Source organism: Polyodon spathula, chromosome 5, assembly GCF_017654505.1.
Source record: "Polyodon spathula isolate WHYD16114869_AA chromosome 5, ASM1765450v1, whole genome shotgun sequence".
NCBI classification, from domain to species: Eukaryota; Metazoa; Chordata; class Actinopteri; order Acipenseriformes; family Polyodontidae; genus Polyodon; species Polyodon spathula.
In genome coordinates this window covers 32,061,227-32,073,896 of record NC_054538.1, presented here as the reverse complement: position 1 = coordinate 32,073,896, position 12,670 = coordinate 32,061,227, and the positions used below count along the sequence as shown (strand labels likewise).

Below are 12,670 nucleotides of genomic sequence, written 5' to 3'. Positions count from 1 at the left end.
CCCTAGAAATGTTCCAGTAGATGTTCCCCTGAATCAGTTTAACCAAAAATACCGGTATTGCTGTTCAAATACCGGTTATTGTATTGCCTGATGAATATCGCAATATACCGGAATATCGGTATCATTGCGCAACCCTACCTTATTTGCGCAAAATACCCACCTGTGGTACAGGAAAACTGTATGCATTAAACAATACTGTATATATTAAACTGTACGCATTAAACAATATTGTATGTATTAAACTGTACGTATTAGACACAAAACACCTGCCTGTGGAACAGGAAAACTGTATGTATTACACGGTATATAAGTTATAAACAAGTCAGTTTTACCCAGAATAATTCCCCATTAAAACCCATGTTGTTTGGCAGGGACACGCCCCCTCAATACATAAATGGAACTCCGTTCTAACAGGATTCGTTAAAGGTGGAGTGCACCTGTATATTCAATTAAAAAAATACTAACTGACAACCTATCCTGGCTGTTTACTTGGCATTTTTTAATGTTTGCAGAAATTCATCAACTTTATCTTGAAGGGAAGTGCGACCACTCTCTTTTTCTTCAGCAGTTCTCATGCTGTTGGATTTACTAATCCACGTCAAGTGTCCTGTTGATTCTGCTTTCTCAGCAAATTCATCAGCTGATTTTATTCCACTGGCAATGTGCGTTTCCATTCTCCTTTTCTTTTTCTTTTTTTGAGATCCTCTACTGCATCCATCACCGTTTCTGACATGGCTGCTCCTTTTTTTTTTCTTTACTTCTTAGACTTGTGCCATTTACTTTGGGCTAGCACCAGATGCAAAGTGCAAAAGCTGTTTGGTGATTTGATCATTTAGTATTCCACAAACTAGCTGAATGTGATCGAGGATAATACGCTGTAATACTACTGATTCCTTGTGCAGGTTTTCAACTTCACGCTCCTTTTTCACCAAAAACCCTCGCTCAACACTTGCCTGGCCATGCAAAAGAAGTTTTGAATGACTTTCCACAAATCTGTAAAAGATGGATTATTGGCCATTCATACAGAAGGACATCTACGCTGTCATTCATTTCATATTCTTTGAATCTTGCGGGTGACTCAGTCACTGTACTTCCATAAAGTCTCTAAACTGGCAAAGTATATTGTCACACTTACTCTTTTGGCATCCACTAAGATCTTCAAAATTTTCTTCAAATTTAACAGCACTTATCTCTAGCAGAGGGCATAAGCCTTGGATCTAGGGCAGACATGCAGCTCACAAGAGCATATTTGATCGTCGATTTCTCTAGTAATTTATCCACAATCTTAGCCAGCACAGTTCTGCATTTCATTTTAAATTCAAGCACTTTAAGTTCACTGACTTTTTTGGCTATTGACAAATATGTAAAACGCTGTCTGCCACAAAGCCCAATCTACCTAAGAACATCACATCTAACAAATCAGTCCTCTAATGACACGTTGCATATCATCACTAAGGGAAGGAAGCATAGGTTTATCAGTCTGGTAGGCAGTAAGGAATGGTGCGGTTTGTTCAGCGACAGACAGAAAAAAAAAAGATTTTAGCAGTAACCAGGTTGTCACTGTATATCACTGTTTCAAAGGATTTTATTTTTGGATCAGCACACTTCTTTTGCTCCCCTGTTTAACATACTTAATGACATTAGGCCAAACTTCAAGTGCTCTCTCTGCTACTGGAACATTTTCTAGTCTATGCTGAAAATTTTAAAAGGAAAACATTCACTACCTGTGTGGTATAACTGGGGTATCTTTGAACAGCCAATATATACTGGATAGCAGTTTGGTGATTTCCCCATTACACGCATGAAAATCATCCCTAAAAGTTTCATTAACAACATGCAGTCCGCAGCTCCCAATGTTTAACAACACTGTCCGATTTTGAAGCAAATCAAAAATATTACAGTTTACATTTTGTCCAACCATAGACAGCTGAAGAATGCTGCATAGATTGATTTTTTCAGCACAAGTACTAAACTTTTTAAGCATGGTGTTGGCGTAGCGTGGCCTAAAAAATGGGACCCGTAATATCTTACAGCTACTTTGCCGTTTTCCAACAGGCACACATGGATATCCACTTGCTTGGATTCAGATATACAGTTCTGACTCATCATATAACAACGCAAACTCATCTGCTTTGCTCAGTTGCTCCGATAACATGGACTTGAAATAGGGAGCAATATCATAACAAAGGCAAGCACATTTTCGTTCCCCAAAAGAAAATGATTTAGCTATTTCACTGTCTGGAAACAACTGCTGAAACAGCATATTAACTCCTTCAATGATCTGTATGAGTAGTGGTTTTTAATTGCGTTTAATGCCAATATTATTTCAGACTTTAAGCAATCGGTTTTGGTTACAAAAGACAAACTGTTCCAGAGGCTCTCAAACCTGAAGTACTAGAAGGCCTACTACGATGCTTGAAGATGTGGCTACACACAGTGATTTAACTGATGAGCCAAAGTCAGCTTTAATGTTTATTGCACTACCATCTTTGCTGACTTAAAAAATAAATAAATACAAAAAATAATAATTTGCCCTTGCATGTGACTTTTTAGCGCCGACTTGCCCATGCTGCTGATGTTAAAGCTTTTCATACAATACTGACATCGTGCTTTATAGGGCTGCAGTCTCGTTGGCTAGCCAGGAATTCGAAGGTAGTTTTAAACCTTCAAATGTTCGTCAGGTGGCATTCGTGCACTGTATGATTTTTTTTTTTTTTTCTCGATTAAGAGAAACTGTTTGACAATGTGTGCATACTATAAATCACAAAGCTGTTGTATTAAAATCCACTATCAAATTGTAATATGTAGCAACTTTATATGGCGTCACTGCCATGTATGGAGCAGAGTATAGTTTGCCAAAGCACTGGGGGGGACACCTATAGCGGTTGTAGTGCTTCAGTAAAATATGTACTGAATACCTAGTGTACAAGATAGTGTAAGAGAAGTGCTATGGTAGAATATGTTTGAAACATACAAAATATATGCTAACACTTATAATTTTAATTTAAAAAACTGAGCATCGTCCGCCCAATGTACCCTTCTTTGCAGCCCTAGTGCTTTAGATCTATCACTTTTGTCAGTCACTGTAGGTCTTATTTTCAAGCCATCCTCTATTGAAATGGCACTTGCCTGGCATTTTTTTTTTGTGCATATAAAGCGTTTTGACGACAGTACTCAAGAACTAAACAAACAGTTAACTGAACCGGGGATGAGCACAAATACAAAACATAATTATCGACTATTATAAAATGGATGCTTTGAACGATGCATTTGAAGGTATGTATGGATACATATCACTCAAGGGATGAAATGATTATTCTAGCCTTTGAAAAAGGTACAACTAAATGAAAAGAAGCTCAGTTGATACGCTATGGTCCTCCTCCATCTTGCACAGATTATTTACATCTGGTTCATTGTTCACAAATCACACACAAAAGCGCCTTATCTGTCTACAACATTGCATTTCCAAGAGGAAAACTAATCAAAGTCTGGGAGGTTACTAGACATCCTCTGCTTTTGACCAACTCTGAGGACACCTGATTTTTAGTCCTGTGTGAATCATACTTATAAAACAAACACTGAGCAGCTGAATAAAAGTCTGAATAATTTGCATCTCCAAAGAATCAAAAGGCTGGAAAGGTTTCAGGGCGTGTTTACCTCTCGATTGCAGACATTTTGGAGACTACACTTTGAGCTTACCTGTGCTCCTCGATCATTCACCAGCTCCACTGACCATCTGCCCTCATACTGAATCCACACAAATATCCCTCCATCAGCATCACAGGTTGCCAACTTCTGAAAGGGCTCGTTCCATCGGACCAACACCACCTGAAACACACAACAAATATTACAGTATGTTGGTTCAACAGCACAATACAGTTCACTAGATACTGCATAGCTAAGTAATATATTTATAATTTTTTATTTTTTATTATTGCATGACCAACTAACTCTCTTTAAAAATACTGGCTCGTAAATGGGTATGCTCATGGGGCTACAATATTAACCGTTTTGGTTGTCTTAAGGGAACACTTTTACTGCATATAATAATCTGTAGTTGTGCATTGTTTCCCCACCATAATGGCATATACACATCTTTAAAACACCCAACAAATAGTTTGTAAGTTATACAAGTTACAAGCTTTCAGAGACATCCATACACAATAAAGTATATTTTAGGTTATGAAGATCTATTTTCACTGATGAAAAGAGTATCAATTCTTTAAAGCAGCTATGCTACATCCCAATAAGGGACATAAAGCTATACTCCTTTTTTTAATCAGAGCTTAGGGTCAGAAACAAACAAAAACAAAAAACTGGAGAATGCTACCAAAACCCTTAAGAAAAAGTGAGAAGGCTAGAAAGGTTTTAGGGCATATTTTGCATACTTGTTTTCATACTTGTATTGAAATAATTATTTAATCAAAGGAACAGTTGTTCTTTTATAACACACAGCAAGATCATCACGTTTCTCTCCATTTTTAAAAGCTTGCCTTAAGTGCTGTAAGCACATGTGCACGAAGGAACCTGTGAAGACTATTCATAGACTTATTTGTTTCTATGACAACCCTCAATCTCCAGACTAATATTCCATTCCACAGCAAATTACTGTATACCAGTCAAGTATAGTAAGCCTTATTTTTGTTTTCTTAGAAACTGAGGGCACATTGTTCACTTTCTATCAAGCACTGTATTCTACTTTTTTTTGTTTTACATGTGCATTTTGTTCAGAAAGTGTAAATCCTTGTGAAAAGTTATTACTAAAAACACATGAGTATCCGATCGATCAGTAGGTTTCCTTTGCAAACAAAATATGAACCACAGTACATATTTAGAGTGTTTAAGACTTGATATAGGAACCAACAGTAACAACAACAATTATCGAGCCCGGTCAAGTCATAACTCATAATGGTAACATGGTTGTACAACGTATAAAAACATAGCAGCCTAAGGAATCTGTCTTCAGCAAAATTCTGTATGGTTTTGACCCAAAGTCATGTCAAGACCAGCAAAAACACACCAGGGGTGTCATGCAGCAACCAGTCAGCCTCACTGATCAGCCTGGTTACCATGTCAAGCAGATACTGTAGGTGCACATAATTAAGGCTACTATTTTGTCACAGAGGTCAAGGAAATCGTGAATTTGAACAAAAGCCAGTGGAATCTTGGAAATGGCTGTAAAAACACATTTGGTTAGGCACTGCCTTTATTTCCTTTAAAAATGCAGTATGTCATGCACTGAAATTACAAATCTGCGAGTATCTGTAAATTGTTTGGTTGTGTATGCGCACAGCTATGCAGGTCAAAGAATGATATTTTTTTGTATTTTGTAGTTGAGCGAGCACGTAAATGTAAACTCTTGGTTGTGATCTTCACATACATACAGCGGTTGTTCATTTATTTTTTTAAACAAAAAAGTAGGCTTGCATCTTCAATAAATATTAATACTTACATTTTATTTCTTAACTTTTTTTCATACAAATGTAGTGTACCCAAGTAGTTTATGAAAAAAAAAATACTCACTTCCTCTAAAACTAAACATTACTAAACAAAATACTTCACAAAATACTAAACAAATAAAAACTGTACAGCTTTGTGGCAGGCTGGCTGGGTGGTGTGACGTCACAGACAGCACTGGGGTATGAATGCGCTGCATGCGCGTTTTAATGATAAATAAACAAAACAAAGGTTTCAACAAAACAGGACAGTGATACAAAGAATACGGAATGATGGCCAAAACAATCAGATCAAATAAATCAACAAGTAGCATGCCGGAGTAAACCCAGCACAGGTAGCAATTGTTATTATTTTATGTTTTAATTCTCTGACTCACGGCTCTCGTTCCACCTCTGAACACACCACCCGTTCAGCCAAAGCTGCTTGTTTTTATATTGTGGCCGAGGGATTTAACTAGTTATCAATTACCTAGTTTACACCCCTCGACCACATTCGGGACAGGGTTTCCCATATGCATGGTCAACAGCCAGTCTGTCATAATCACTCACTGTTGATCACTCATTCTCACCAATTTATCTAGATGTGGCATTTAAACCTCATCCAGGCTGTCAACCAATAATAACCAAAACATTGTGTTTTTACAAACTAAACTACACATTTTAAATAATACAATAAATACAAAATAATACATATAGTACACACACAGGGACAGGGGTGTACCCTGTTACAAGCTTTTTAAAAGAACTTTAATATTCAGACATTGTTCTTCAAAACATAATTTAGTCCATTAAATAAAAAGGTAGCATTTATAATTTATTAAGAATTCACAAAGATGAAAAAGAAATAGCTGTTATGTTCATGCTGTAAACAGGCTGACAAGCCACATCTAGAAATGGGCGTTTTTTTTTTGTTGTTTCTGTTTTTATCTTGCCCCTCTTTTGTCATACAAATTTAGTTTGGTTCTTATTTAATAAAATTTAATGATGCTGGAAGGTCACGTCCACATCCCTGTATCCTGACAGTCTTATTTACTGCCTGGATTAACACACTGGTCTATTAGGGAAATATGCTCTGTCTAGTTTATCAAGTACTACATGACTTTTCAAAGTATGCCATGTTAAAATTTGACAAGACTAAAAAAAAGTTACACATTACTTTGAAAGACAAAAGTTCCTGGCTACTAGCAAGTGATTTGTGAAACGCAAATCACAGCTTGATATGGACACAGAAACTTACATTTCCACTGTAGCACAGAGCAAAACAACTCATGGTTGATATGATGATATGAGCATCGCTGAACATTTCCGGGGTTCATTTCTATTATTAAAAATAAACTACTATACCAAGTTAAATTAATGATACACACAAACCACATGTTTTATTAGAAATAAACTTTTTTTTTTTTGTACGATTAGATTTGCTCAAAAAACATCAACAACACAGCAGCACTGAAATACTCGGCAGTTAGCATAATAAATTGTTATACTACATAATACTGTCATATGCAGACAGGCTAAAATAAATTAATCTATTCAGCCTTGAACAAAGAAGACTACGCAGCAATCTGATTCAAGCATCCAAAATTCTCAAAGGTATTGACAATTCTGAAAAAAGAAACTATGACCAGGGGTCACAAATGGAGATAGATAAAGGGGAACCAACTCCCCAGTAATGTTGTTGAAGCTGACACCCTGGGATCCTTCAAGAAGCTGCTTGATAAGATTCTTATCTCTGTCTATTACATATTATAGTCTCTGCATATTAGAGAATTTTAAATAGCTTTCAAACCAGCACTGTTTTCATATTTTTCAAATTGGTTACACATGCACGTACTTCACAGGATCAAACAAAAATTAGTTACTGGGCATTTCATATGAGAGTTTTATTTGTCATATTATATTTTAATACTTTAAATTCCTTCAAAATGTCAAAAAACACAGTTTACTGAATTCCAACATCTATTGCAATACATATTGCAATATTGTCTTCAGTATTGCAATACTGTATATTTCAATACAGATCCTCAGTCCCAATACTCACCCCAAACAGCTATACAATGTAAAGTATTGTAGTTAAATTTGCAGTGTTATTTTGAAGATAGGTAATATAATTTTAGATGGCATCTTGTTTGCTTAAATAAGGTAGAGATTCTGAGGGCAAAATACTGTATGTCTGCAGCAGAGCATTACAGACTATTTAAGATCCGACAGTCATGACATAATCCGACATGATCTTTGTTTTTCTGTCCACTGATACAGTGTTTCATACAGAAAGCATGTCAACAAATGTACTGTACAGCTTCGTTTTTTTTTCCTGGTAACTTATCTTTCACAAAACAGCAGGATTTTATACTGTCAATGTACAGTACAAGAAGAAAACAGAAGCACGTTATTTAGGGGATCCATTTACAGCATTCAAACTATGTCAATCCTAACACATTTCTTCATCTTCATTAGGCACCAAGAAAATAGCCAAGTAATCAGATTGAGTACCATGCTGAGTACATTTAAAAAGGTCAGGAGTTATCTGCAACAAACAGTTTGAAAAACTTGGCACAGATTTCACTCATCCAAGGCTACTGCAAACGCACAAAAGACAAATACCACCGGCCACCTGGTGTCCCAACAGGCCAGAAGTTGAAGTTAAAATGTTTCCTTCAGATCCTTTGACCATGGTTAATCCATGCGATTTACAGTAATTGAGACTTGTCTGGAAACAATGACAATCAACATGCCTTGTGGTTCTTCTATCTGCAGCTGGTTACAGTACAATCTAATTCAAAAATGCATAATCCTACCAGATCCAGGCAGTGAAGCTTTACAGTACTGCTACAGGCAGTACTGAAAATCTGTTCAGCACAAGTTAACAGGGGTTCTGTAAGTGACACATGGATAAAAAAAAAAAAAAAAAGAACAGCATCAAGATTCCTCCAAATATCAAAGCTGGCTACTAAAAATATTATCATTGGAAACTAAAATGAATGACAGGTTCTCCATGCCTGCTATTTGAATGGCTTTGAATGGGAAATAAGGGGGCTGGACATCAGATGCCAAGACTCACTTTAAAGTAATTTTAACTTACCTAGAGTAATCAAGGGCAGAAAATAGTAATACTTAAGAACTGCCTTCTGTTCTAGCCAAGTATTCTTCAGTGCTGTTCTCAATAAGGGAGCAGTAACATATGTTCCAAATATAGAAAAATGTTGCTGGAATATGACCAAAATGGTGTACTTGTTACATACTCAGCATTTTTTGCTACAAGAGAAAGAGCACATTGCTACAAAAGCTGGGAAAGGTCTGTATATACTGCTGAATCGCAATACATTTCAGATCTACTGTAATTAAAGATTGATCCAATAGTTGTCAAAAAGCATTGTTTTGATAGGATGCTGTACCATCAAAAGTCACTGACATTGCTGGAAATCATAAATGGTTTGGTCAACAACAGTCCTTTTGGTTAGAAAACTGGAGGTTAAAAGTGGAGTTACACACAACTCATCTGGCTGAACATTATTCTTGCTCCATTGAGACAGACATCAACAGAGGGGAGTCTGCTTTCAATGGTCTTAACTGAAATTCATTATCAGACTGCATTAGGACATTCACCCATCAACACAGACTTAATATATAAGACACATAATATATTTATTTCACTGCTGTAGTGTACAACTCCTTTTACTCCTCATCCACACAGAGAACTCATTTTTACTGATATTAATATGTTACAACACTCAAAGGTGGAAGCGACAGCGTGGGAGAAGTACAGGCATGGAAAAGTGCAGAGCAGTTTAGAAGCAGTAAGGAGAAACTGCATCTTTAATTGCTTTAATCAGAAAACACAGGAAATTGGGAAAACACTGCAGCTCAAAGTTAAACAGCTGTGTGTGTTTTTCTGATAACAAACAAGCTGTAACTCGGAGCAGCTGATTCAAATTCAGCGCCGTTCTGAGACATAGGAGAGGGAAGGAGCCAACAGCACAACAGAACAACGCAGCTATAAACGAGGCAGTGTTCCCAGCGACAGTGAGTGGAAGCAACAGCGTGGGAGAAGTACAGGCGTGGAAAAGTGCAGAGCAGTTTAGAAGCAGTAAGGAGAAATTGCATCTTTAATTGCTTTAATCAGAAAACACAGGAAATTGGGAAAACACTGCAGCTCAAAGTCAAACAGCTGCGTGTTTTTCTGATAACATCCAACAAATCTGAGCCACTTCAAAATTTTGATGAGCAAAACCAACATCAAGAGAACGAAAGGAACAACATCCAGGACCCTATTAACGGTGGTGGCCAGACAGCAAAAAGGAGGGAGGTCATGATTGTTGGGGACTCCATATTGAGAAACACAGCAAGTTCGGTTTGCAGTTTGGACACCCTTACTACAACAGTGTGCTGCCTTCCAGGAGCCTCTGTCACGCACATCACTGAGAAGGTGGACAGGCTCCTAGAACGAACAGGAGATGACCCGGTAGTAGTCGTCCACATCGGTACAAACAACATTGGAAGAGACAGACCAAAATCCCTGCAAAACACATTCAGAGAGCTAGGAAGGAAATTGAAAGACAAGACCAAAACTGTGGTATTTTCTGGGATACTGCCGGCATCTTGCAAAGGACCATATGGACAGCTGGAAATAATTGATCTAAACGCTTGCCTGAAGACGTGGTGCACACGGGAAGGCTTCACCTACCTTGATCATTGGACCACATTCTACAACAAAGACTATCTGTACAGAAGGGACGGACTGCACTTAAATAAAAAGGGAACCAAGCTACTTGGAGAAAAGATCCTCGAGCAGGTTCAGAAGCATTTAAGCTAGAAAGGAAGGGGGGAGAAATCACCGAAAAAACTGAAGGGAGACAGCATCAAAACAAGGACAACTCCTCAGGTAAGACAACCATTAAATGTATTTATCTAAATGCTAGAAGTATCAGAAACAAAATTTTAGAACTTGAAGCTACTGCACTAACAAGTAACTATGATGTGATAGGTGTTACAGAAACTTGGTTGTCTGAGAGTGATGGATATTAATACAATATTTGTGGACATACACTGTATAGGAAAGACAGGCAGGACAGAAGAGGTGTTAAACCTGGACAAAGAAAATAAAACCGAATCAATATGGGTCAGAATAACAGACAAAAATTCAAAGGGCATAATAATAGGCGCATGCCATTGACTGACCGCCAGATTCAGACGGCGAGCAAAATAATCTGTTATACAATGACATTAGAAATGCGTGTAGCAAAGGAGAAGCCATACTAATGGGGGATTTCAACTTCTCCCATATAAAATGGGATAACAACGGATGAAATTTAAATGGTGGAAATGACAAATGACTGCTTCCAAACACAATCTGTCAAGGCATCGACTAGCGGGGAGGCATGCCTTGATTTAGTCTTTTCAAATAACGAAGACAGAATAACTAAAGGTCAGAGAACCACTGGCAAACTCAGACCACAACATGATCTCATTTGAAGTGCTTTTTAAAACCCCAAAAGTAATGACTAAAGCTAAGGTTTACAATTTTAGAAAAGCAAACTTTGAAGTTATGAAACAGACTAACAGAAGTAGATTGGAGTAAAATAGAGAAAACATCCGCAGAAAAAGGATGGCTGTTCTTCAAAAATGTAGTACTAGAGGCGCAAAACAATTACATCCCTAAAGTAGACAAATCTAAATGTAAAACTAAATTGCCAAAATGGTTTAATAGATCAATTTAAAAAAATATTTCAGTGAAAAAAGGCACTTTACAGAGCATTAAAAAAGGACCAAAAAGAAAGTACGCAGAAAGAGTGCACGGAACTGCAAACGCAAGTCAAAAAGGAAGTTAGAAAGGCCAAGAGAGAAATAGAAATGAACATTGCTAAGGGGGTTAAAACCAATACCAAAATGTTTTTCCAACATTACAACAGCAAGAGAACATCAAAGAGGAGGTTAAATGTCTAAGAGATACAAATGGCAAAATCATAGACGAAGAAAAAAATAGCAAATATATGAAATGATTACTTTTCACAAGTTTTTACAAAGGAGGATATGGACAACATGCCTCACATGTTAACCTGTTCCTATCCAGTTTTAAATAACTTTAGCATAACCGAGGCAGAAGTGTTAAAGGGGTTAGGAGCTTTTAAAATAAACACATCCCCAAAGCCGGGCGAGATCCTCCCAACAGTACTCAAAGAAATGAATGAAAACTGAGCCAGGTAACTAGACCAATAAGCCTGACTTCTATTATATGCAAACTTTTAAACTATAAGATCCAAAATGGAAAATTACCTATATGGTAACAGTATCCTGGGAGACAGTCAACATGGTTTTAGGAAAGGGAGATCGTGCCTAACTAACTTGCTTGATTTTTTTGAGGATGCAACATCGATAATAGATAACTGCAAAGCATATGACATGGTTTATTTAGATTTCCAGAAAGCCTTTGACGAAGTCCTGCATAAAAGATGAATTCTCAAACTGAACGCAGTTGGGATTCAAGGAAACACATGTTCATGAATTAGGGAGTGGTTAACATGTAGAAAACAGAAAGTACTGATTAGAGGACAAACCTCAGAATGGAGTGAGGTAACCAGTGGAGTACCACAGGAATCAGTATTAGGTCCTCTGGTGATTCTGGTGTAGTAAGCAAACTTGTTAAATTTGCATACGACACAAAAATAGGAGGAGTGGCAAACACTGCTGCAGCAGCAAAGAAAGGTCATTCAAAATGATCTAGACAAGATTCAGAACTGGGCAGACACATGGCAAATGGCAATTAAGAGAGAAAAGTGTAAGGTACTGCATGCAGGAAATAAAAATGTTCACTATAAATATCATATGGGAGATACTGAAATTGAAGAAAGAATCTATGAAAAAGACCTAGGAGTTTTTGTTGACTCAGAAATGTCTTCATCTAGACAATGTGGAGAAGCTATAAAAATGACCAAAAGATGCTTGAATATATTGTGAAAAGTGTTGAATTTAAAACTGTAGAATGCATTAGTAAGACTTCATCTTGAATATTGTGTTCAGTTCTGGTCACCTCGCTACAAAATGGGTATTGCTGCTCTAGAAAGAGTGCAAAGAAGAGCGACCAGAATTATTCCGGGTTTAAAAGGCATGTCATATGCAGACAGGCTAAAAGAATTGAATCTATTCAGTCTTGAACAAAGAAGACTAGGAGGAGACCTAATTCAAGCATTCAAAATTCTAAAAGGTATAGACAATGT

The 12,670-nt window shown here is 37.1% G+C and overlaps 1 protein-coding gene across 1 annotated transcript in view; it reads right to left on the bottom strand.

Annotated features, from left to right (window-relative positions):
- LOC121315848 (tubby-related protein 4-like) overlaps positions 1-12,670 on the bottom strand; it is an 80,159-nt gene that overhangs the window by 38,599 nt on the left and 28,890 nt on the right. Inside the window, exon 2 of the mRNA XM_041250343.1 lies at positions 3,700-3,828. Within this exon, the coding sequence (XP_041106277.1) occupies positions 3,700-3,828 (129 nt within the window). The remainder of the gene's footprint in view (positions 1-3,699; positions 3,829-12,670) is intronic.